The 27,508-nt window shown below is 43.0% G+C and overlaps 1 protein-coding gene across 2 annotated transcripts in view; it reads right to left on the reverse strand.

Annotated features, from left to right (window-relative positions):
* Fam149a (family with sequence similarity 149 member A) overlaps positions 1-27,508 on the reverse strand; it is a 49,428-nt gene that overhangs the window by 12,764 nt on the left and 9,156 nt on the right. The window contains exons 1-8 of one of the 2 annotated variants that reach the window (XM_028881135.2): positions 10,930-11,540; positions 8,220-8,327; positions 7,835-7,973; positions 6,432-6,574; positions 4,541-4,666; positions 3,182-3,355; positions 2,152-2,342; positions 1,633-1,787 (exon numbers count right to left, since the gene is read on the reverse strand). In XM_028881135.2, coding sequence (XP_028736968.1) covers positions 1,633-1,787; positions 2,152-2,342; positions 3,182-3,355; positions 4,541-4,666; positions 6,432-6,517 — 732 coding nt within the window. In that variant the 5' untranslated portion in view covers positions 6,518-6,574; positions 7,835-7,973; positions 8,220-8,327; positions 10,930-11,540. Of the gene's footprint in view, positions 1-1,632; positions 1,788-2,151; positions 2,343-3,181; positions 3,356-4,540; positions 4,667-6,431; positions 6,575-7,834; positions 7,974-8,219; positions 8,328-10,929; positions 11,541-27,508 lie in introns of those variants that run through there. The other variant, XM_028881136.2, reaches the window with a different exon arrangement.

Consider the following 27,508-nt stretch of genomic DNA (forward strand, 5'->3'; position numbering starts at 1 on the left):
ATTTAGGCTTACACAGCTTTGTAAAGGGTATGGAATTTTCCTCTGGGCCCCACAAAACTTACAATCTAAAGCAATTTAATTAAATGGAGTATATAAATAGCATGTAGTTATAGCGGAAGCCAGTACCAACTGTCTATTTGATACACTAGTGAATGGCTCAAATCCATTAATGCTTAGAACTTCCAACTGCACCAACGACACAGAGAATTACAATGAGCTTTTGCAAGAAGGACTCATGTTATGTCAGGCTCCAGACTTGCACCCTATATGTAAAGCACAAATCCTTAGCCACTCACCTAGCAACTGTACTGCTTCGTGTGTGTGTGTGTGTGTGTGTGTGTGTGTGTGTGTGTGTGTGTGTAGGGGATTTAAGGGTGTGTAGCTCTGGAGCAAAACTTGCGAATGGCCTTTTTACTCTGCTCCCCAACACAAGAGTTAGGCATCATGTTCAGACTCCCAGCTACCCCGAAGATTCCCACGAACAAGCCAACCTTCTCTAGCCTCACCTGCTACTCCATCTTTAAATAAAGACAAAATTATGAAAGGCTGCGTTGAGGGCTTACGTAGATTCTGTGCTGTGATCTCTCCTGTACTTCTAGAAGAGGAGCCCGAAAACAATCCTTAGACCATATATCCTTACCCTCAACACATATAGAGACTAATGTGTGGAAGAGCTATCACACGAAACAATGCCTCGACGACACACATTGTCTCTTAACTCCCCTGCTTTTGCTCCAGTACCCTGTGGCTTCCAGTGCTCTGTCATTTAAGCTCTCAGTCCAAACACTGGTCTCAGACACATCTGTTTTCACTGACACAAAACCATGCCGGGGCTGAAATAGCCTAAACCAAAACCCCACCCACGCTGTTCATCTCTTTATGTTCCTGTTCAGGTGTCACCTCTACAAAGGTCAACCCTGCATCTTTAACCAAGACACACAATTCTCTCCTCAGTTCTTCAATTTCCTCCCTCCCTCCTTCCTTTCTTTCTTCCCCTCCCTCTTCTTTCCTTCCCTCCTTCTCTTCTTTCCTTCCCCATCCCTCACAGAGTGTATGCTATCTGACCCTGTGCCACAGTTTTGTTTCACTAGGTTAGTGACTGGTTTCATTCAACCATGTATCTTCCTCAAAACATCTAACAGGGTACATATAATATAAACAATAAGTGCTCCATGAACTCTGTGAATACTCATTAATGTTTTCCACTTCAGTGTAAGGGGTGGAGATGGTTTATGATGGCTAAATATTTAGAAAAAAAATGGTGTTTTGCTCTCCTAAAATGTAGAAACTAGTTCTGTATCTCAAATCGATGCCAATTCACTAAAGAAAGCTGTGATTCTCTTAGACACCAAGAAACAACCACATTACTATTAATCTTACTGACAGACAACCATGTACTTTTTTTGTAAGCTATTTACTATCCTTTTGGAGCAAACATTGCTGTCTTAAGTTTTTTGTTTTTTTGTTTTTCTGTTTAAGCCACCTTCAAGCATAGTGATTCGAGCTATCCAGTGTCCTCAAGCACAGGAGGGTGTGAGGGAGAGAAGTGAATAAAATAATGCTCTTCTTCACAAGCAGATGCAAAAGGCATAAAAATAAAGGGACAGAGAGACCAAGTATCAGTGCACCTACCTGGGGTGGATTAAAGTGGGGCGTCAAGGATGTGTGCAGAGTTTCAGAGCTTCGGGATGGGGGGACACTGGAAACATCAGTGCTGAGACGAGACATGAGCACATGTGAAGACCTATTTTCAGCTACTTTCGAATTTCCTTTATGTTTTTTTTCATCTGTGTCAACAGAAAAAAATCAACAGGAAATGTATGTCCTGAGTTACCAGGAGTTTATGCTACAGACATTGATCAAACAACCCTGCAGCAGAGGACAGAGACTCCAGGGGACAACTGGTTACTGAAATGATCTTATCAGGGGTAGGAGAACGAATTATACAGAGGGACAAAGAGGATTCTCCAGGACAAGGATGTCCCTTTTAGGTGATCAAAGATTGCCTGTGTATAAGGCAGAATGGTTACTTCTTATTGCAATCATGTTTTGGGTCCAGCCCTAACATAAGGTGGAGAGAGAGGGCTGTGATGGTGTGGTCTTTTCTATTCTTCCCCGGAAGCCAGACTCTGTATATATATATATCGGTACCTGTGAGTGCAGATTCCCAGGTTTTTCGAATGAGATCTTCCAATAGTTCTATCACATTGGTCCAAACATGATCAAATACTTCTGCTGCCACAGCATCTCTGATACAGTCATGAGGGGATATGGGAGGAAGCCCATGTCGACGCCACTTCCTGCGGCAGAGTGTTGAGTTTTGTTCCAGATGCTCATCTCCACTAAGGATGAAATCAACTCTAATTACTAAAATAGCCAGGGTTAAGGTCGAAATAATTACCTATGTGTTTTTAATCTATCATCTATCTGTCTATCTATCTATCTATCTATCTATCTATCTATCTATCTATCTATATTCTATCTATCTATACATCCATCCATCATCTATCTATCTATCTATCTATCTATCTATCTATCTATCTATCTATCTATCTATCCATCCATCATCTTTAACTATCTATCTATCTATCTATCTATCTATCTATCTATCTATCTATCTGTCTGTCTGTTTCTATCTATCTATCTATGGACTGACAATTCAAAAGTATCTATATAATTTCTCTCTCAATGAATTTTGTGGCTTTCCTATAGATCTCTATTTGAAAGCCATGGTGCTCAGAAATGATGCTCCATGTGACTTCATGCATTTGCTAGGACTTGCTCAGGACCCAGTGACTTTTGAATGTATTGCTTTGGAATCATGAGGAAAATTTTTATGATATATCACTGTTGTCTGATAGAAAATATGCATTTAGCACCAATATTGGAACTTCCTCTCTATCCCCCAGGAAGCTAAGTGTAAGGAACCTGGAGCTGCAGGGCATGAGGCTCTAATGTCCTTGTCAACTGTCACTAGCATGGCAGACAGAACTCCACATTGTTGAGAAGAAAGAAATGCCCTGCTCTAGCATTTCCACGTCCTGCCAGGACCTAAAATTTTTGGGGTATCTTTCTCTCAAAAGGACAGGAATCTTCCGTAAGTAACAAAGACACAAAGTATTACAAGCATATGGTGAACTGGTATTATACTATGAAGTATGCCAAATAAAATTCAATTTACTCCTGTTTTCCATCAAAAGCAAAATATTCTTCAATGTTTCCATCCACGTGGTACACCTCTTCTTTCAGGGATGAGCATGATGTGGGGTCGTTCACCTCCGTGCCATCATCAGAGTCTATCAGGGTAGAGGCCGAAAGTGCCTCAGGGACTATCTGAGAACCAGAGATACACAACCTAGGAGCAAAAACAACCTACATGGGAGTCTGCAGAACAAAAGGATGTAATGCTTACATGGCAGTGATAGGCTTGTAAGTTATCTACAAGGTACACAATCGCTGAAACATCACCAGATAATACATTTGACAAAATTCCTATGTTCTGAACGTGTGTGTGTGTGTGTGTGTGTGTGTGTGTGTGTGTGTGTGTGCATCTGTGTTTCCATGTCTATGCAAACAGGTGTGTGTGTGTGTGTGTGTGTGTGCATCTGTGTTTCCATGTCTATGCAAACAGGTGTGTGTGTGTGTGTGTGTGTGTGTGTGTGTGTTTGTGTTTGAATGTGGAAGCCAGAGGACAACTAGGGGTCTTGGATCAAGAGATACCCACCTTATATTCTGAGATGTGTTAGCCTGGAGCTTGCCTAGAAGGAAAGGCTGCCTGACCAGTGAGTTCCAGGAACTTGCCTGCCTCCACCTCCCAGCACCGAAATTACAAGTACCTTCCACCACTCCCAGCTTCCTTCTAGAACGTTTAACCCCAGAGCATACAAAATTTTAAAGACTTCTTAAAAACCACAAGCCAGAATATGTAAGCACACCCTCTTTGCAGTTATAAGGGGATGTGACAGCACCACCTCCCATACGCACAAATGGCATCAAAGGAGTCATCAGAATACATTCGTGACCGAAAGACAACAGGATGGAGTTTCATTTCCTCCATGTACGCCTGGAGGCTCGGAACCCATCACAGGGAGGTGTTTGATTCTGCATGAGGTAACTTTTCAGGACCTTTGAAACATACATGGACATTGACCGCCCCCCCCATGCTTATGTGTTTATTCCATGTGTCTTTTGCATGTACGCACCCACAAACATGGCTAAAGGCGAAGAATCAATCTAGGATCGGAAGCATTGCGTGAAAAACAGTGTCCCTCACTAAAATCTGGATCTCTATGCAAATTAGTGGGAGCCAAGGCTCATGGACGAGTTAAACAAGGAGAGGTACAATAATGTTAACAAATATTTTTGGGTTAAGTTTTTTGAGACAGAGAGAGTGTCACGTAGCCCAGGTTTACCTCAAGTTTGCAAAGTAGCTAAATATTCCCCGATCCTTCTGCTCAGATTACGTGTGTGTGCACTACCATGCCGCCTAAAAATATTTATTTATTTTTATTTTTTGTGCATGCTACATATATAAACTTACTCTCTGATGCTGCTGATGTGGTCAGGAACAGGAGGCAAGGGTTTGTGGGTAGCAGAACTAGGCAGCGTCCCCTGGAAATGTTGGAAACCTTCATCACTTGGCGGGACGAGCTGCCTCCCTAACAGCCTGCAGGGGAAGAAAAGCTAAGAAGCTGAGAAGTATTATTATTATTTTTTAATCAGACAAGGGAAAAATGTTTCATGATTTTAAACAGGATGCAATGCTGACTCTGAAGGACACACACAGGATGTGGTGTAGCGTGCACCGGGTCAAGGGAACTGCCATGGTGGCGGAGAAAAAGCTCAGGCTTGAAGAAAGCAGAAGGGCTCTGTTCAAAGTCTGGACTGAGGGTGTGAGCAGAAGTGTCCAGCGCCTTCGCCACTTATTTCATTTAGGGGTTGGTCAGGTGGGAATCAGAATCCTAGTCACCTTGCAGGAATGGCGATGGTCTAGAGAGAATGCATGTCCGACCTGAGAATCTAGGGCAAAGAAGCGCGCAGAGAAACAGGCAACAGCTGCATAGGCCCAGTGAATAAAATGCATAAACATACACTTGGCTTAGGCTCCTTTCTATCGTCCCTTCTGGGTTTCTGTAGTAAGACGTAAGATGATGGTGAGAGATAGAAGCCCGGTGGCCCGACATTTTGGGAAGTGCACCATGCCCAGAAAAGTACACACCCACAACCACTTATCCTCTGCACATGGCGTATTCTTTAAGACGAGGCCTCATGAAGAATGGCTTAAAACGGCTTACGCAAGACTTCTTTGCTGTTGGCTGTTTGGTTGTTGGTTTCTGTTGTTGTTTGTTTTTTAAACATGGCCTCGCTATGTATCCCAGGCTGGCTTTCAACTCACAACCCCCTGTCAGCCTTCTAAACACCAGGATTACAGGCACACATCACCACAGCTAGCGAAGACATCTTTTTTTTTTTAAGTTCCCTGGAGAAGCTAATCAGAAAAGTCATGTATATTTATGCTAGTACTCTAATTCATTCTTCTCAGCTCAGAACTCGAAAACACTAAAATGGATTTTCCCCTAAGATCAAAGCAAGACTGGGTGAAGAAAGCAGTATTTCCTTTCTACCAAATCTACATTTTTCCACCTTTAATATAAAAAAATAATAATAAATGTCTGTAGTGGGTATCCATTCCAGCTTTGATCTGGAAGTTCCAACCCTCACTGAGGCTTCGGTAACTGTCACGCCTACAAGGCGGGGTGGAGAGAGGACCCTGAAGACCCAAGATCCGGATGGGCCGGCTTTCTTGGTCCCTGGATCCTGGACACTGGAGGTAGACGGAGCAGAGTTCTCCAGAGAACACCGCCGGACTGCGCTACACCTTTCCCAGACCTTGTTACCTATCCCTTCATTTGTGAGTTACCCCACAAAATAAACCTCCCTTTTTACTACATGGAATTCCCTTAATAATTTCACCCATAAATGTCTCCTCTTATGTGGAGAAAAGTAGAGAGAGAATAGGATCATCTAGCCAGTTTTTCAGCAAATGACCACTCAGTCTCTGGAGCACCACTGTTACTGTCTCCCTACCCCCACAGACTCGTGCCCTCAGTGATGACAGATGCTTGTCACTCACACAGAGTGAATGTGGAGATGAAGGGTCATTCCTCAGAGCCTTGCATCTGCCATGTATATGACATCTTTCTGAGAATGACCTGGATTTGCTTCTGACAAATCAAGGCATGTGATACCACCATGCATCAAGGTTTCCTTGGGACCTATTATAAAAGGTGTGACTTGTCAAGAAAGGACTGAGTTCTGGATAAATACTCCAACTGGGTAAATGCTCTCAGTCACAATGGCTGAAAAAGCAGAAATCAATTGTGTGTAGATCAGAACTCCATCCCGGAAGACGTTTATGGCCATTTCTGTACCTGAGATGGAGGGATCTTCTTGCCCACTCACTGCATTCGGCCAGGAGGTTCTGGGTCTGGGGACTCACTTTCCCTTCGAATAGCATTTCCTCAACCTCCCAAAACAGCTGCTGGACTTTCTGAGCATTGACTTTGTCAAATTCCTAAAACAGAAGTACATATTCAAATACCCTGTTAGTTTATGGCCACAGTGCCCTGAAATGCCTGATCTCATCACATAGATACCACACTAAAAGTTATAGAACATGGTCTTCATAATCAATACTTATAAACTGAAGACCACTAAGTAAGAAGGAGTAAAACAAGGTAAAAGTGTGGGCTCTGTAGCCAGATAGACCAGTGTACCAATGTTTACTTTTCTGATCGATGACAGCTGATTGATGGCAATGATATTAAGCCTCTCGTTCATCAACTGTTAAATAAAGATAAGGTTTACAACATCAGTTTTGGCTCATCTAAGGTCCCTCATAGATACAGGTGCACATCTGTACATAGCCATCATCCCGGGGGATGAGGTGGCAGGAAGAATGAAGGAGACTTAGGATTCTGCAAATCTTAGCAAACGCAGAACCATAGCTAAATAACTCACTCATCTGAGAATCCCACAGTCATAAAAATACCCAGCACTGGGTTCAAGTTGATGGCTTGTCTCAGGTTAGAAGGCAAAAGTGAAATGTCTGGCTTGGGGGACAGCACATGTCGGGGTCCTAGGGTCCTCTAATCATGAAGATGCTTCATACTTGGTGCTTTCCCCAAACTTTCTCTTTCTTGCGTTAACTGTCAAGGTGTTGTCTTAAATTTCTAGCTATAGGAAATTATTTAAAGTGAAGTACAATGGTAGGCATAGAGTTGTGGGAAAAACAAAATAGACAACAGCTAAGACTCTGGGCTAGGAGTTAATCAGACAATTTATTTTTCTCTGTATTTTGACACTTTGATACTTTTCACATGTAATAGTATAAATGCATATATATATATATCATGTATGATATCCTTAATAATGCCTAGATAAATGTAGACAGATTCTTTCTGAACATAAGAAAGCAATTCTTAGGGCTGGGGAGGTAGGTCATTGTGTCAAGTGAGGGCCTGGCTTGGATCCTGAGCACCCAAGTGAAAGCTCGGTGTGGGAGCATGCACCTCTAATTTCAGTCCTGTGGGGGGGCGGGGGGTGGGGTAGAGACAGGCTGATCCCTGGGTTAGCTCCAGGTTTTTGACCCTGTCCAAAAAAAAAAAAAAAGTGGAGCGTGATAGAGGAAGATATTCAAAGTTGACCTCTGAATGAGCATCACAGTTGAATGCACATCCTCCATCCACCCACACATACACAAAACAGTAAATTACAAGAAGGTACTTCCCCATACACCACAGCCGCGTGCTATTGAAATTATAAAAAGACATACGTCATCTCTCCAAGAAGAAACTGAGCTCCTCTCTGTCGACAGTTCGGTGGTGGAACTCTGAGTGGAGGAGCCAGGCCATGAGTGGTGGGCCTCCGTGGGCGTGCGACTCCCACTGGATGAAAAGGATGAGGCGGACTCACTGCGGGAAGGAACACAGGTGACAGGCAGCCCGTGAGCTGGGAGGAGTGGACGTCCTGCACGGACTTGACTTCTCTAGGCTCACTTCTTCTCCCCCATTCCCTTAAATGTGTCTGCCAAGTTCGCGGCAAACTGGCTTCAGAGTCACTTGGTAACGGATCCCTACGGCTGACCCCCCCCCCCCCACATTTATTATGCACGTGTTTTGCTTGGGCCACCAGCAGCATTGAAGACGATTACTTCTTACCTGGCATATTTGTCAATGGCTTTCTGCACGTTTCGGGTAAAATTTGTAGGTAGAGGATCTTTGCCCTTCACAGAGCTGTGTCTCCTGAGTCCTTCCGAAAGCCCTCTTCTGAAAAGAAAGGAAACCAGGAAGTGGGACAAGGCTCTAACGTGATCCCCTGTCCTTCATTGACTCATAATCCCCTGCTGTCCAGGGCCACTTCTCTTCCCTTGCCACTGAGGCCCAGGAACCCCTTATTTTAATGTTTCTTAGAATCAAGGTCGCCAATAACCTACATGAATATTTACATAATGAAAACATAATTAACAGCTATTTGTGACAAAGTCAAAAAATCCAAAGTGGCCTGCTACTTGGCAGTACTTCTGACATAGTGCTTTTCCAAGGCCTAGGGCTTGGCAAGTGGAACATGAGCCGGGTCCATGTTGTCTCTTAACCAGGCCTCTTTGTACTTATAAAACCCAGAGAGCACGAAGACAGCCAGCGATCATTAATCCCAGATCAGTTCTGAAAGACACCAAATTATTTTGAATCACTCAGAAGGCATTCAAACATCTCATCTTACTGCCGTTGTCTGGTGCGCATTCAGAGTTTTAAAGGACTCTGACATATTAAAATGGAATGGGAAATTAGAGTATCTAAAACCTAAGTAAACTATTAAACCAACGTGGTACAGTTCGTGTTAATCATTAACATGCCTTTTCAATGAACCTTCTAAAACATTTACTTCCCCCTCATCTAAACATCTTCTGCATGTGGAGCAGCAGTAAACCACTTCTGTTTGTTAATAGGAATCATAAAGGTCCATACAAATAAAACAACTTAAGATGGGGGAAGAAGACTCCAACTTTCAGTACTGGAGATGAAGACACCACTCAGTGTGCTTTGAAAATAAAGACTGGCATTGCTTTTGATTAAAGTGGTACCTAACTTTTAACATTTGTATTTTTAATATAAATGGAACCTGCCCTGCCTTTCCCTACACTCTTAGAGTCCTCTACAACAAAGGGAGTTCTTTTAAAAAATTAACGCCATCTGCAGAGGTTAGCCAAGAACATCTCTGCCTTCCACTGATGTTGTCTGTACAACAATGATGAACAGAATTGTGTTGTTTTCCATTCCTACTACTTATATCTCTTAGGTACAGTTAAATAATTCTGAGGCAAAGATGTTAAAGAGGAGCAAAGGAAAGGACAAAGCCTAGTATAAGGCTTTACACTTTTCTTTATTCTGAGGTAGTTGGGCTTGAACCCAGAGACCCTCTACGTGAGGCAGATGCTCTGCCACTGAGCCACACCCTCCGTGCAACTCTTATGCTAATAAGCCACTTTCTGTTGGCACGGTTCAGTTGTTTCTAGACGGTCTTTAAAACCACCCACATCATGAATCAACTTTTAGGTGGTCATAGAAATTCCTACAGACCAGCTTTTCCATGATCAACCAACATTACACCAAGTAGATATATTTTGAACATTAAGGAGTATGATTTAGATGTGAGCTAACATGCCATTCAGAAACATTAAAACTTTGGTGTCATGGACCTGCCATGGAATCTTAAGGTCAACACCCACTTCCGTAAACTGTAGACAATACAGCAGTCGTCCTCCTCGTATCCTAGAATCACTGACTCCAAGGTCATGGAGAAGATAGGCGTGACCTCACAGCAGGATGGCTAACACAAGCACTTTACAGGAAGCAGAAGGTACTAACATGGTGAATTCAAACCACAGCCTAAAGGGTCTTTGTTTCTTATATTATGTTTTAGCCCTTAGGTTCCTCTGTTCTCTAGCCAATCACTGATCTGTCAGTCCATGCCTAGCTTTGAACATCTTACTCCCCCGTGAGCTACCAACTCCTACATAATCTACTCAGCCTGAAAAAAAGTATGCAAATTACAGGACATATCCAATGCTTTTACATCCGGTGCAATGTCTGTTAAAGTTATGAAATCTAACATACAGACACTTGATAATTTTATGTTAGTTCTTTCCTGACGCTTAAATTTTAGAGATAGTAACAGTTTTGTTCTGTGAACAATTGAAACCAAGAGGTGGGTGGACTGAATGGAACCGCAATGCCCTAACTTGCTGACTCATCAAAGTTAGGGCTGAATAGTCATCTCCAGTAGTTCCTCCAGACACCGGACTTACACTGTTTTCACTTTTATTTTTTAAGGTGGGTTTTTGATAACCTGCAAAACTTGGGTCAACTGCCCTGTGGAAGTTCAGATCCGCACAGCCTTCAAAACGCCGTTCTCTGTTTGAAAGGAGTATTTCAAATGGATACAATGGATACAGTCTCTAGATTAAAATGCAGAGCACTAGAGTTCCTTTTTTTTGTTTTTGTTTTTTGCCCCCTCGGGGCTGGGTGCTGAGCACAGGCCTCATGCAAGCTAAGCAAGCCCTCTACCCCCGAACTGCAGCCAGCAAGGATCTGATTTTAGACTTTGTAATAAACACACCCACGGGTGGTCTTCCGAAGCCCCAGAAGCAACCATAATTGCCTCTTTGAGAAGCCATGAAGTAACGTCATTTGGGAAGGCCTGCTGATGTCAGCACGCCACAATTTCATGAATGAATGCAGGAAGGAACGCACAGACCAGATGGATCTCGCCTTTTGTAGACCGGGGGAAATAAACACGCACTTCTCACAAGAGAAAAAGGAAAACAAGCCATGATCTAGAACTCATTACACCCGGTCCCGGTGAACTTACCCAATCACAATCAGCCCCAGACTCTGGCCGGGATCCCACAGGCCAGGCCCGGAGCCTCGAGGCCTGGGCACCCCGGTGCGGTGGCTCCCCGCGCCAGCCCCACGCGGGGCGAGGGCTGCAGCATGTCCCCGCGTCCCCCGGGCCTCAGCTCCGCGCCCGCCCAGCCCTGCGCCCCGAGTCCAGCTAGCGCTGCTCCTGCCACCGCCGCGGGGCGCCCGGGACCCGCGAGCTCGCAAAGACGCAGCCAGCGGCTCTCCCGGCCGGACCAGCGGGGCCCATGGGCGCGGCGGGGCGCGGGGCTCCGGCCACGGCTTCTCGCTGGGGACCCTCAGGTCCGGCGGAGGCTGGATGGCGCAGCGCGGTCTCCCGACCCTCGGATCTCTCCTGCCTCCCGCCTCGGCCCGGACTGGAGTGGGCAGAATGGTGGCCGGCACTCCCCGCCCCTTCCCGCCCTCTCCGGCCAGGACCGCTGGAAAAGCTGGTCCCTGCTCTGGCAGACCACAGACTTCTTTATACAGGAAGGAGAGTTTTGATGGCCTCCCCGAGCCAACCCCATAGTCCTCTTTAAAATCTGGGTTTCCCAAGCCCTGGTGCTTCCAACCTAGCTTCTCCGAAATAGCACATCGATTCCTGAGAGAAAGGCAAAGAACCCTAGGAGATTTTCACATCCCTCCTCCCCGCATCAATGAGATGCAAGGTTTCAAGTGAGAAGGCAAGAGAGGTTTAAAATAACCAAGTCTCGGATCTAGCCAATGGAAGATCAATTATTCAATTAATCGGAGCTTTAGGTCCCATGACACACAAGATTAGCATCTTTTCCTGTGCCGCCTCTCTGCAAACAGATGCTTCAAGTCATGCGAACCACGCCAAACAGTCATTTTACTGTAAACCAGAGAGCATCATTGCTGTTTGACTCATTGGATTTTTAATGCACGGTTTGCTCTCTTGCATGTTTTGAGATGAGGTCTCACTCTTTGTAGCCCGAGCTAGCCTTCAACTGTAGCAGTCCTGAGTGATCACTGAGATTACCAATGTGAGCACTCACGTTCATTTGTGTGGTGTGTGTGTGTGTGTGTGTGTGTGTGTGTGAGAGAGAGAGAGAGAGAGAGAGAGAGAGAGAGAGAGAGAGAGAGAGAGAGAGAGAGAGAGAGAGAGAGACCCGGATATCTACTTTTGAATACCAATACACAACAAACTTACTGGAATGAAACGATGGTTCTAGATGTGCAACTCAGTGGTAAACTGCTGATCTGGCATGTATAAGACCCTGAGTGCAATCTCCAGCTGCAAAAAATCTGCCCTTTCCTGTTAGCAAGTCCATTGCCCTCATCCTCAAAGAAACAGGCAACTAAAAAAATGCTGAATGTGGGAGAAAGAGTCTTCTCCAGGGAAGAGCTCAAAATTGGCTATCCAATACCAAATGGTCAGCCCGGAAATCACATACAAATGAGTAACATTATATGGACTGAACAGGTTTTGCTTATATAATTAGGATTATTTATCCGTACATCTGTATGTATATATAACAACAATTAAAAAAATAGAGGTCAGCCGGGCGGTGGTGGCGCACGCCTTTAATCCCAGCACTTGGGAGGCAGAGCCAGGCGGATCTCTGTGAGTTCGAGGCCAGCCTGGGCTACCAAGTGAGTCCCAGGAAAGGCGCAAAGCTACACAGAGAAACCCTGTCTCGAAAACAAAAAATAAATAAATAAATAAATAAATAAATAGATGTCATGGATTTGAGAGTGAGTGGGGGGGAGGTGCACAGGAAAGCTTGGTGAAGGAAGTGGATGGGGGTAAACAATGTAATCATATTTTAATTTTAAAAAATATAAAAACTCATTTCCCCATGTTCACAGTCGACAGGATTCAGACATGCTATCAAGATTGTTTCCTGCTCCATGTGAGCTCACTCAGATTTTGGCCCTGAAAGCTCCAGTTACAAGGGGAGCAATCCACCGTCTACCCAGAGAGTGAACAGCAGGGTGGGGATGGAGGAACTGTGTTGACCCTCTTTGCCACAAACGCAGCAGTGGGAGGCACCGGCAGGCATAGGCTGACAGCTCCCCGGTGAATATTCCCTTCTGCTCTCTGTCCTCTCCCCGGCCCTTATTCTGCAGTTTCCACCCTCTGCTCTCATCATCAGGGAGAAAACACTTGTGCCATTGCGACCTATTGAGTAGCCTCACAGCCTGCTTCCTCCCAGAAGTTTGGGTAAGGAATCCAAAAGCCTGCTTCCTTCTAGTCCATGATGGTGGGGTCTTCTACTACGCCACCAACACAACTCTCCTGTTACACATTGCTGTTGACTTCAATGTCATCAGATTTCACCGAGTTAATTATAAGCCACATCCTTATTTGCTATCCGGCCCTTGGGTTTATCTTAAGGCTTCTGATAGGCTTTTTTGAGTTTTGAACGCCATGTGAAAATGCTTCAGTTATTTCTGAGGTCTTCTAAGCCAAATCCTTGACTTTAGCTTCATCGCTGTCTAGGATCTGATCCTTGCACAGAGCCCACTTCCTAGTATTGCCTAGAGAAACAGTCTTACCTTCAGGTGCTTAGATGACCAAGGTGCAGGATCTGAGTTGAGACAATGATCATCTAGTTCGTGCCTTGTCTGGGACTGCTTAATTATTCATATCTCTTGCCCTGACTCTTATTTCCTGTGGATTCTCTTCAACACCCAAATAGTTCCATTTTAATTTATTCACATCTATCTTGCTCCAATTTCATCATCTAGAACAACACTGCTTGCTTGAGTAGTAAAGTGAAAAAATCTTTTCATTCAATGGATCTAAAAAATCTAGAATCCATATTCTAGACTGTCCACCACTGCTCAGAAGAGAACAAGTGAATACACATTTATAAATTAATACTCATTTATAGGCACAGCTGCACACACACACACACACACACACACACACACACACACACACACAGAGACACTTCCAATTTGTTCTATTTTTTCTGGAGAAAATTGACTAATACCTAATAATCTAGTGAAATCAGAAAAAAAATGAGTTTGGTTAATAGTAATATCAATGGTGATTGGCTCTTTGTGGCAAATGTACCATAGTAATGGATGTTAAAAATAGAGACTTCTTAAATATGAAACTATTGTAAAATTTGAAAAAAATGTACTTTAAAAATACTTACATTAACCTTCCTTATTCTTTTCCTCCTATTGCTGGTTATCCAAGACTCTGGCATGAAATCATTGTCATGGAACACTGGAGGGGAGCCAATAGATGGCGCCATAACCCTTTTTTTGTCGTTATAATCCTTGCACTGAGCATAATACTACAAGTTTTTGTTATTGTTTTGTCTTTTGAGTTTTTGCTATTTTGTTTCTCCAAGACTTAAGATTTACTAAATTTTCATTCCAGAATAGCTGCAGAATCCTATGTAGATCAGAAACCACCCTTTCTGTGGCAATTATCTGGCAAACACAACACACAGGATGTGTCATGGTATTAGAATCTGCCATGGGTAGATTCAGTAAGTATCCTACTTCTAAGCTTCAAAACTATCCTCAGTGATTCTTCTCTCTTATAAAGAAGAGAAAAACAAGGTCAACAACATTTTGCAAATTTCCAAGGGCAAGTAGTTTATCCAAATTGGCCCATTCTGACCTAATTTATTTACTTTATTAAGATTTGTCTCTATCCGTTCTTTGCTTGAGGGACATCTAGGTCATTTACAGGTTCTGGCTATTATGAATAAAGCTGCTATGAACAAAGTTGAGCAAGTGTCCTTGGGGGATGATTGACCATCCTTTGGGTATATGCCACAGAGTGGTATAGCTGGGTCTTGAGGTAGATTGATCCCGATTTTATGAGGAAATGTCATATTGATTTTCCAAGTGTCTGTACAAATTTGCACTCCCACCAGCAATGCGAGAGTGTTACCCTTGTTCCACATCCTCTCCAGCATAAGCTGTCATTTGTATTTCTGATCTTAGCCATTCTGACAGGTATAAGAATCTCAGAGTTGAGAGAATGTGGTACATTTACACAATGGAGTGTTACTCAGCTGTTAAAAACAATGGCATCAGGAAAATTGCAGGCAAATGGATGGTACTAGAAAAAAATTATCCTGAGGGAGGTAACCCAAACCCAGAAGACAAATGTGGTTATGTACTCACTCATAAGTGGATATTAGCTATAAAGTAAAGGATAACCAGGCTACAACAACAGACACAGAGATGCTGGGTAACAAAAACGCATTTCCCTGGGAAGAGGAAATAGAAGAGATATCCTGGGTAGACTGGGGGCAGGTGGGGATGGGAACTTGAGGAATCCTGTTGGGTGTGGTTGGAGGGAGAGAGTACTGAAAGAAATGAGTGGCAGGGGAGGCATTTCGGAGTCAGGTGGAAACTTAATGCAAGGGAAACTCCCATGAATCTACAAGGACAACCCCAGCTAAGACTCCTAGCAATAGTAGATGCATAGCCTGGACTGGCCATCTCCTGTGATCAGATTGGTGACTACCCCAATGGTCATCAGAGAGGCTTCATCCAGTAACTGATGGAAACAAATGCAGAGACCCACAGCCAAACATTAGGCCAAGCTCAGGGAATCCTGCTGAAAAGAGGGGTGAAGGATTGTAGGAACCAGAGAGAGGTCAAGGACATCATAAGAAACCTCACAGAAACAACTAACCTGGCTGATAGGAATGCACAAAGTCTAAACCAACAACCAGGGAGCCTTCATGGGACTTACCTAGGCACATGTGACAGTTATGTAGCTTGGTCTATTTGTGGGACTCCTAACAAAAGGAGCAGGGGCTGTTGCTAACACTTGGGGTGGCTCTTGGGAACCTATTCCTCATACTGGTTTGCCTTGCCTAGCCTGAATACAACTCTGTGGAGCATTTCTGTAGGGCATAAGGAGACTCACTCTGTACTTTTAATCATACTTATAGCCATTACCATATAATCTCTTCAAAATCTATTGTTCAGCTTCAAAGCCCTGTTAAAATATGACAAGCACAAAAATGCTTTCTAAAACCTATAAATGGAGATAACGTAAGTATTACAGTTAGTTCCGAATCTGGAGACTCTACGTACAGAATGTGATGTGCCCGCTGACGTTTGTTCCCACAGATCACAACTGAGTTCTGCAGGTCTCCTTTTTTAACCTGCACCTGTATCCCCTGAGTATCTGTCAGAAAAAGGAGTCACCAGACCTTGCCTTACTCTTTCCATTTCAGCAGTTATGGGGTGAGAATTTGGGTTTCTCACAAAATCTCAGGGGTTCTGCTCTCTGTGGACCCAAGCTGAGACCGTGAGAACCATGACTCCTATTCATCTGCTTGATGATTCTATCCTTCTGTCCCATTCACAACCACACCCTACCCCTCGAAGGACTTGAGCCCAGAAACCATGTCATTGTTGGGTTTGGACTCATGCGTGTGTGCATGCATGCATGCGTGCATGCATACCTGTGTGTGTGTGTGTGTGTGTGTGTGTGTGTGTGTGTGTGTGTGTGTATACAAGCACTCCAGGGCACACATGAGGTCAGAGGACACCTTGCACGAGCTGGTTCTCTTCTTCCACTGTGTGAGTCCAGGGATCTACCTCAGGTTTTCAGGAGTGACGGCAAGCAGCCTTACCTATTGAGCCATCTTGCCAGCCCTAGCCTTCTGGTTATGGATGATAAAGAGGACCAGACTGAAGCTTTCCTATTATAGAAGAAAATAAGGCCCACCACCAGTCATCCAGACCAGGCACACAAACCCTAGCTCTAGCACATGAAATGGCCAGCCAGGCTTCCTCGCATAATTTGCTACTGTTGCCCTAAGTAATACCCACTCTGTCTTTGGGTGGGAACATGAGCGGAAGAAGGCTCTTTTCAGCCATAGAAGAGAACCACTGGATTCTGCATCAGACCAGGATAACGGGGGGATACTTAGGGCTCAGGAACAGTACACTTGAGAGAACACAGAAGTTCCTCTTCTTGCCGAGGGGTCCTTCGCTGACCAAAGCTGAAAGGAGAACTTGAGTTTACAAGACTCTAGGGCTGACTGTGCACTCGATATTTGCTTCCTGCCTCATGAGAAGTGAGACTCTGCGCTTCCTCCACCATGCACAGACAGCCCTTAGCACAAAGTCGGGCCTGAAAACACCTCACATACAACTGTATTTCTGGTTGACAACCACAAAAATGCTCAAGAGGTTGGGAATAGAAAATAAAGGCCACTGCTTTCCATGTTTTAACCCAGAGGTTGGGGTGTGTCTACCATCTACAGCGTCTCAGGACACCAAACACCTGGGTGAGAATCTTGCAGTGCTTGTCATGAAACATGAGAGAGATCATCCACCACCCCCACTTCACATTCATTGAACTGTTATGCTCTGTTTGGTACACGCAGTAAATACAGAAACGTGAATTAGAGTTTGAAAAGCATGATGCTGAGTAAACTAAGCAAGACACAAAAGAAAAAAAAATGATACAAGGTTCTCCCTGTGTAAGGCAGAGGAAGAAAGCATAGGGGTGTTTTCTGGGGAGGGAGGGAGGAGAGGGGAGGGGAGAGGAGGCATAGGGGAGGGGAGGTGGAGGGGGGGATGGATGGTAGTGATGGCAGTTGCACAACATTAAAATTTACCGAACTCCCCAACTGTATTTAAAAATGGTTAAAATGATACTTTTGACATGTGTATTTATTACAATCTTAAACCGCACCCCCCAGCTTTCAGAGTAACCCCAACTTGAAAGAAGTTCTAAGAATAATGCAGGACACATGGTGGTTTGAATGAGGATGACCTCCATAGGCTCCTAAGTTTGAATATTTGGTTCCCCACTTGGTGGGGATTGTTTGGGAATGACACAGAGGGTGGCCTTGTAGAAGGAAGTGTACTACTGGAGGCAGACCAAAGGTTTCAAAAGACTTGAGCCCTTCCTGACCGCTGCCTGCCTCCTACTTGCAGACCAAGATGAGAAGCCCCAGTGGTTCCTGCCACCGTCACGGACTCTAACCTTCTCAAACCATAAGCCTCAAATTAAATGCTTTCTTTTATGCGTTGCCTTGGTCATGGTGTCTTATCGGAGCAATACAACAAGAAAGTAACAAAGGCACCTGTTTGATCTTTACCAAGATGGACACTAGGAACGAGTGAACAGCGGGGAAGCAGATAACATTCTCCAAAGCCCTCAGCATCAGCACATGGACCCGGATCCCCACACAGCTGCAAAGGCAGCTGGAAGATGAGGCAGCTGTGGCTCTGATTCTCAACACATTCTTGCGCCTTCCTGTGTCTCTTGCCAGCACAGAACACAGGGAGTGAGAAACAAAGGCCTCCAATGCCAAGCAGAGAAAGGGTCCGTGGAATCCCTTACTGAAAATAATAATAATTAGTAATAATTAGTGTTGAGGAATTCATTTGGGTTATATGAATTTCCTTTTATGTGAGCACAAGAGTAGTCATGATTTCTAAAAGTTTGAGCAAATCTACAAGAGATCTATTACAAAAAGGAAAAGTTAGAATTCTAAGGGACAATGAATTGTAAAATAATTTGAGGGTTTGCTTTTCCTTCATAATAGAATGCAAAACAAAAGCAAGTTTATAAAAAGCAAAAGCTTGCATACATGCCTCCAATACCAGCACTTGAGGCCAGGCTGGGAGACACACTGAAATCCTGTCTCAAAAGCAGCACCCTCCCTGGAGAAAACATCAGACATTACTGAACTTCATTTATTTATGTTTCCTAGGTTGGCCTCAGGCCATGATATCCTAGCCTCAGCATCCCAAAGCTAGTCTCAGAGGCAAGGATGCCTTGAAAGTATTCCTTTCATTTAAATGTAACACAATAGAATGACTGGAGAGATGGCTTAGCACTTAGGAGCACCGGCTGCTGTTTCAGAGACCAGAGTTTGATTCCCAACACCACCATGGCCTCTCAGAATGGGCTAGAGCTCTAGTTCCAGGGGATCTAACTCCCTGTTCTGGCCTCCTTAGGCATAGCACACATGTGGTTAAGTGGCTGTGCTGGCTAATATTTATGCCAACTTGATAAAAGTTATCTGAAAGTAGGGAACCTCAGTTGAGAAGATGCCTCCATCAGATCCAGCTGTAGAGTATTTTCTTAATTTGTGATTGATGGGGGAGGGCCCAGCCCATTGTGGGTGGTGCTATCCTTGGACTGGTGGGTGGTCCTGAGTTCTACACGACAGCAGGCTGAGCAAGCCAAGATGAGAAAGCCAATATGCAATATTTCTCCATGGCTTCTGCATCAGCTCCTGCCTCTAGTTCCTGCTCTGCTTGAGTTCCTGCCCTTACTGCTTTGGATGATGAACAGTTATATGGAACTGGGAGTGAAAGAAACCCTTTCCTTCCCAAGTTGATTTGGTCATGGTCTTTCATCACAGCAATAGTAACCCTAATTAAGACAAGTTGGTACCAGGATAGTGGGGTATTGCTGCGACAGATCTGACCATGTTTTGGGGAAGATTATGGAAGATCTTTGGAACGTTGGGCTAGAAACGCCATTGAGCGTTGCGACCCCAGCGAGCTGTTCTGTAGGAGCTTGGAAGAAAAAAAAATGTTGAGAACATTGCAAACTATGGATGCCTGGCATGTGGAGTTTCAGAAGGAAGCACACAGAAGCTATGTTCCAGAGGTGGCCAAGGTTGTGCCTCATGCTGGCAGTGGAACTTGGTAATGTGAGTCACCCAGGTGGAACTGGTTTTGAAGGCATGAAAGGGTCATGGAGAGCAGCTGAGGCTTGGCACTATGTGGCAATCCTGGAGTCCCTGAAGAAAGCTGAGGAGAGGCTATCAGTGAAAGTGCAGCCCAGTTGCGGCAAGGGACCCCAGCATTTTTGGAGATGCCAGGACCATTGGATAACCACCAAGAACAACAGCAATGGTGGTGTCGAGACTGCCCGAGCTAGAAGACAAGCTGTGTGTGCTGCAGAGGGCAGAGCTGGAGAAGTGACTGAAGCCCTTTGGAGGAGGCCATAACACTGTGAGTAAATTCCACATAACTGAACATTGGGTTATTTACACTTTTGGTGTTTGGTTTTGCTTTGATTTGATTGTAACTGTGTCCTGGTTCTTCCCTCTTGAAGTAAAAAAGTGTTTTTATTTGACAGGTGCCTACAGTTGAAAGACTGAACTTTAAAAGACCTTGGATTTAAAAAAAAAAAAAAGACTATTTTAAAGAGATTGAGTTTTTAAGTGTTTGAATATTTAAAGATTGTGTGACTTTTAAAATAGAATATTTAGATTGAAATGTTGATATTAGTGAGTGATCTTGGAGAAGAACAAGAAAGGAAAGGTTAATAGTGATGAGTTTGTGCACAACAAAGGGTCAGTTGTGCTGGCTAGTTGTATGTCAGCTTGACACAAGCTAGAGTCATCTGAAAGGAGGGAACTCAGTTGAATAATTGCCTCCATGAGATCCAACTGCAGAGCATTTTCTTAATGTGTGATTGATGTGGGAGGGGCCAGCCCACTGTGGATGGTGCCATCCCTGGGCTGGTGATTCTAGCTAGGTTCTATAAGAAGGCAGGTTCTATGAGCAAGCCATAGAGAGCAAGCCAGCCAGTAAGCAGCACTCCTCCATAGCCTCTGCATCTGCTCTTGACTCCAGATTCCTGCCCTGCTTGGGTTCCTGCCCTCACTGTTTTTGGTGATGAACTATTATATGGAACTTTGAATGAAACAAACTCCTTCCTCCCCTACTTGCTTTGATCATGTTTTTTTTTTTCATCACAGCAATAGTAACCCTGCCTAAGACAATGAACAAGACACCCATTCACATTAATTTATAAGTAGATGAAACTGGAATATAATATTGTTCGGATATGACAACTCTAAGGAAAGTATTATTAATAAGCGCCTGCTGTGAGTAGTGACTTGATCTTTGCTTCTAACCCTTACCCAGTAACAAGTTAGGTCTCTGTCTTCCTGTATTTCACAGAGATGATCAGTAAAGTTGGAACAAACATTAATTCAACCCCAAAAGAAATTCTGAAAGACTATTTCTGGCAATTAATCACAATTCCAGGGCTAACTGGCTTTACAAAGCTTATTTGGGGTAATTAAAAACCTCCCCATAAGAGGTCTCTTTCATGAAAAGACTTTCTTCATTTTAATATAGTGCAATTTATAAATCTTTCATGCTAGGAATTACTTTGCCCTGTTGGTAAAGTGATCTTTAATGATCCCCAGGCATGATTATTTTAAGTTTTCTTCTAGAACAGTGGGTCTATGTATAAATATATATGCATATAATGTATATATGAATACATATATGCATATGTATACACACACACATATATATATACATACATACATACATACAGTAGAGTGTTAGTCAGTGATTTAGAAGGATGAATTCTGCAGGAAAATGGATGGAATCATTAAACAAAATTAGATTCAGAAAAATTGTCTATTTTTTCTCATATGGAGAATATATGTTTAAGACATGAAAGTAGAAAGGGGTGGTACCTTATTTATGGTTACTATTGATGTGAAGAGACACCATGACCATAGCAACTCTTATAAAGAAAATTGGGGTGGCTTGCTTACAGTTTCAGAGGTTCAGTCCGCTATCATCATGACAGGAAGCATGATGGTGTGCAGGCAGATGTGGTGCTGGAGCTGAGAGTGCTACATCTTGCAAGAGGAAGTCCACTGACAGACACACTGAGGGAAGCTTGTGCAAAAGAGACCTCAAAGTCTGCCCCAGCAGTGACACACTTCCTCCAGCAAAGCCACACCCACTCCAACAAAGTCACACCTCCTTTTAGTGCCACTACTTATGAGATAATGGGGACCAATTACATTCAAACTACCACAGGTGGAAAGAGGTGGGGGAAACAAAAAGAAAAATGGGGACTTTGAGAAAATGAAAGATCTAGCAGGAAGAGGATGAAGGATAAGAGAGCAGTGGTCGGTCGGTGGAAGTGGTTAGACTGCGTTATACTCATATAGGCAAGAGTAATAATAAAGTCTACTATTTTGTTCAATTAATATATGCTATGAAGAATAAAACACTCATTGTCTAGATAAGGCAGCTTTACCAAAATACCACAGACAGGAAAGCTTCAAAGAATCTGTCTCCCCAACAGTATTGGAGGCTGGAAATCCAAGATCAAGAGCCCAGTGACTTGGTCCCTGTTGAAGGTCTACATCTCAGCTTGCAGAAGGTCACCATCTCCCAGGGAGCTCACAGAAGCTCCTCTCTGTGTACATAGAGAGTGGAGAAAGATCTCCACCACCTCATAAGAATTCACATCCTATTAGGTACATCCCACCCATCCAATCTTATTATTTCCTGAGAACCCATTCAAAACACCAAAACACTGGGGATCAGGAACTCAACAAAGGAGTCTGTGGATGAACATCCAGCCATTTTGTCAGCAATAGCCACAATACCAACTTTGCATTAACCAAACATCCATATACATAAACCTCTACTTCCGGCTTTGCTCTTACTCTCTAATGCCAGGATCCTGCTGCCTTGCTGGCTGTTACTATAACTTCTAGTACATTTTCTACCTGTTAAAGTAACTATTTCATCGTTCAGATTTTCCTAAGAAATTGGGATTATTTTCCTGGCACAAACTAACTCTGAAGAATTCTGTGTAAGCAATTTATTGTACACTGTAATTTATTGGACTTACTTCCCAGTTTTAGTTCTCTTGACCGTTGATATTAGTCTTTTATATACTCAAATTTTGCATTTGCATTTTAAACTAAAACACAGTTTTGACTATTGGACAAATTCACTTCATGGTTATAAAAATGATCTCACCCTGTGTTTTAGGATCCCTGTACTCTTCCATCTGATATTGATTGCCATGGTCTGTGGACAGAAACCACAACATGTTTTGTTTTGGTTTTTTCCTTGCATCTGTAGAGGAAACTTTAAGAGCAGGCATGGATCGTTAAGTGATGCGTCTTTATATATTTTTGGTATATGTTATTGATGCTTATAAATTAAGAATTTTTACATCTTCTCATAGACTGGTCCTTGTATCTTTATGTAACAGCCCATGCAACTTTCACTCTTGCTTCCTGTCTGAAAGCCTAACCTGCTCTGATATTCTAAAACCCACACTGGCTCTCTTGTATTTAGAATGATTATATGTACCAACATTTAACCCACATGTAAACATTTCTTCTTCCTTATATGTAAGTGATGTCCTTATTAAACAGTACAGAGTTGTTGCTTGCAGCTTACACTCATAGAGGATTATTACATTTAATTCTCAAGGCAGACTGAGCTGTGAGCTCTGGCCACTGCAGGTCTCCTTAATCCAATCAGGAACTGAGAAGATCTGAAATTGGGTTTCAGAGCCTGGCAAGCTGGCTGATTTACAGCTCATCTTAACTCAGAGTGGGCTTTGAAGTTTCTGAGTTTTAGCAGTTGCTCACAGCTGGTAGTTGGTCTGAAACAACCTATTCCAGGGTGGCTGGAAGTAAAACAGAGGTAAGTTTTGTAGGAAATATAGTACAGCGTGTGTTGTGAAAGCCCATTCATCTTCCAAAAGAATCCCCACCAAATCATATAGTCTTTTCTTCATGGATTAATGCAAAAACAACTCATCAATTATTTGCGTGTGTTGTGAAAGCCCATTCATCTTCCAAAAGAATCCCCACCAAATCATAAAGTCTTTTCTTCATGGATTAATGCAAAAACAACTCATCAATTATTTATAAGGAAAGTCGAGTTGCCTCCTGTTTCATAGTCACTGTGGGGCAATGCTGTGGGATGTTCTGTATGGCAAATGTGTTGCTCTGATTGGTCAATAAATAAAACACTGATTGGCCAGTGGCTAGGCAGGAAGTATAGGTGGGACTAACAGAGAGGAGAAAAGAAAGGACAGGAAGGCGGAAGGAGACACTGCCAGCCGCCATGACAAGCAGCATGTGAAGATACCAGTAAGCCACAAGCCACACGCCATGTGGCAAGGTTTAGATTTATGGAAATGGATTAATTTAAGCCATAAAAACAGTTAGCAAAAAGCCTGCCATGGCCATACAGTTTGTAAGCAATATAAGTCTCTGTGTTTACTTGGTTGGGTCTGAGTGGCTGTGGGACTGGTGGGTGACAAAGATTTGTCCTGACTGTGGGCAAGGCAGGAAAACTCTAGCTACAGGGCAAAATCAAACATTTTCACCAAAGACAGCAAATGTGTGGATTCAATGCATGTTTGTAGCACATACGCACAAATAGTGCTAGGATCAAAGTGTGCCACTACATTACCAACAACTGAGATATGATAAATAATAAAGAAGAAATTGAATTCTATATTGACCTTGAATTCAATTTCTTTCTTTCTTTTTTTTTTCTTTTTTCTTTTCTTCAAGACAGGGTTTCTCTGTGTAGCTTTGTACCTTTCCTGGAACTCTCTTTGGAGACCAGGCTGGCCCCAAACTCACAGAGATCTGCCTGCCTCTGCCTCTTGAGTGCTGGGATTAAAGGCATGCACCACCACCACCCAATGAATTCAATTTCTTCTGTGAGCAAATAAGCTCTGGAATACAGCAGATGCATTTCCATTAGATAAAGATTAGCTCTTCACCATGATAAAGATAAAATTGTGATTTTTGTTGTAGTTGTTGTTTTTACTATAAGAAGATAATAACAGTAGGTGTTAAGGTTTTCCACAGAAGATTCTGCATTTCCTTTGTTTTACAATATTTAGTGGAATCTCTCCAAAGGACAGAAATTCCTAAAATAACTGCTGCAGAGTGTAATTTCTTCTTACTCATGAGTCATCTCAAATCACAGTTTTGAATGTCAAAATTAGTGGTAAGGTGGGACCCCCCTCCCAGAAAAGTAGAATTAACTTTGTCCATGATTTGCTTAAGGGAGTAAACTATTTTTCTAGCACCCTTTTTAGTTACAGGCCCTTATTTTCCTGGGGAGACTAAGGGTTTAAGTGAAGCAAATATGCTAACAATTGCTCGTGAATGCTTAATATGAACTAGGAAAGTAAGGACACAACAGTGAAAAACTTTTGCTTTGTGGGAACTATTAAAATGGGATTATTAAAGACAAAAGGTTTTAATAACAAAAATTTATATTAAAAATCTCTTTTTAATAACAAAATTATTAACAAGATTCCAGATCCCAAAGGGCAATGCCACTCAAAGTATATAGGAAAAGCAGAAATGCCACGGTTGGAATTTTTTAACGTCATTATTATTCAGCCTTCCAGGGAGCTGGAGAGCAGCCCATCCTCTTGTCCTATGGAAAATATGGTGTTTACAGAACACAATGAATTAATCCTTTAGACTAAAAAAAAAAAACTATTCACATTTATGTATTTGTGTATTTTTGTATTTATTTATTTGTTGGGGTCAAGGTGTGGAAGCCAGACAGACAACTTGCTGTCCTAGGGATTGATCTCAAGTTGTCAGGCTTGACAGTAAAGAAGCACCTTGATGGACTGAGCTATTTCACTGGCCCAGGAACCCTTTATATATAAGAAGATAGCAAGTTGCTTCTTCAACGTCTCTTTCTCCATCCAATACTATTTCTTGGTCTTTGCTTCCAAGCATTATGGTTATTTGTGGCCCTCAAATCTGTTATGGTTTGAATGTGACTTGTCCCTAAAGGCTCCCATGTTTGAACTCTTGTCCCTCAGCTCACGGTGCTATCTTGGGAGCCTAGGGAGTCTTTGAACCTGAGGACATAGCCACCAGATGTAGGTTACTCTGTAGGTCACTGAGGGCTATACTCTAACCTTGGTCTGGACTTGCCTCTGCAAACCAACATAAATTCTTCCTCTTGTAAGTTGGTTCTGTCAGAAACTCTGTCATGGCAGTAAGAAAAATGCTAATATGCCTTCTCTCAAAGTTTCCTTCAACTATTAACAATATTAATGTTTATGACTTTTCGTGTATTAAACCCCTACATTATAACTTAGTACTGTGCTAAGTCCCTGGTGTGGTTATCTCACTTCCACTTGACAACAGCCCCCTACAAGGGTGCCTAGTAACTCTCCCTCTTCCTCCCATGAGAAAATGCCTCACTGTATTTACATCCCACCTACGGTAGAGCTTCCCGTTCCCTGGCCAGCTGACACACACACTGTCCTCCACATGTCTCCAAGGTTTCCTGCACCAGCTGCAGAAAAGTAACATCATTGCCCTGTGTCAAAGACATGACTGAGCTGTTCTCCTCTACGAAGACTGCAGCCACAGGAGGTCCAGAAGGACATGCATGCCTGCAGGCACCAAAGCATTGTAAGAAAGAACCGCTAAGAGCAGCCATGTAAAGTACCCCATGTTCTGGATTCTTCATCTTATAGTTTCTTTAGCAATAGGTTTGTATTTTAAACTCCTTCATGGTGTCTTTCTTCCTGCTATGGACATTTTATCAGAAATATTTACAATTAACTTGAAGGCATTAAATAAGCATTTTCTGATATGAAAATAGGAGAAATGAAGTATTAGCTATTTACGTCTCCTAAGTAGACACGACAGGTATAGACATGGTGCCATCCAGAAGGTCAGTGTCTTGTGAAGGTCAGTGAGCTTGATCTGGATTGATTGGGACAGTTGACAGAAAATTCAGCAAGATTAAGTGTAGGGATATATGAGTTAGTGTTCTCAGACATATAATGAATTATTCTATCAGGAGGCAAACATATTCATCAAGCCCAAGGTTGGACTCCATCACTAGGTTAACACAAAGACAAAAGGATAAAAATAGAGATCAAATGGAGCCAGATGAGAGAATAGGCCAGGCAGGACTGGACAAAACTCCCGCTACACTCAGCAAAACAACTGCTGGATGTAGAATGGCAACCACACATGCTTTATTTTAACCCCAAACCTGCACATGAGAAGTGGCCGCTACGGTGTCCATCATGTGTACCTGTGTTCACCAGAACTTAGTCATTGCTGTCTGTATTTCTTTGACATCATTGCTTTCAGTGTGATGTTGATATCATCTATTAAAAACCATTATAAAGAATTGGAGTTAATTGCTATACTTTTAAAATCATTAGTTAATAAATCTTTGAAACTTAAAAAACTGGGCTTTTTTTAGATCCTCAAAACTGTTTCATTTATTTTAGAAATCAATGGTCAAAAATGATCTCCCATAAATCCTCATTAGGCAAATATGAATATCAGCACCTTGTCAATATTTGATTGTAATGCTGACTCCTAAGTAAAACTTTTAATTGAGAAAATGCTTACACACCAGGATGGCCTTCCCCCAGCCTGGGATCTACCCAATTGCTTCTCCTTTTCACTTTTTTTCTAGAAGCAGTACTTACTCATTATCTGATTTATTAGTATAGTAAAATGTTTCAGTGTTACATATATATCTCTGTGCGTGCGTGCATGCGTGTGTGTGCGTGCGTGTGCGTGCGTGCGTGCGTGTGTGTGTGTGTGTGTGTGTGTGTGTGTGTACAAACTAAAAATGAACCAGAAGTGAGTCTATAAAGTGCATTTTTTTAAAAAGTTGTGACTATACAGTGACTGGTGTTTTAGTCTGCTCTTCAATATAGGCAAAACTAAGTTCCTTAGCCGGGCGTGGTGGCGCACGCCTTTAATCCCAGCACTTGGGAGGCAGAGGCAGGCGGATCTCTGTGAGTTCGAGGCCAGCCT

Source organism: Peromyscus leucopus, chromosome 17 (genome assembly GCF_004664715.2).
Source record: "Peromyscus leucopus breed LL Stock chromosome 17, UCI_PerLeu_2.1, whole genome shotgun sequence".
Classification (NCBI taxonomy): domain Eukaryota; kingdom Metazoa; phylum Chordata; class Mammalia; order Rodentia; family Cricetidae; genus Peromyscus; species Peromyscus leucopus.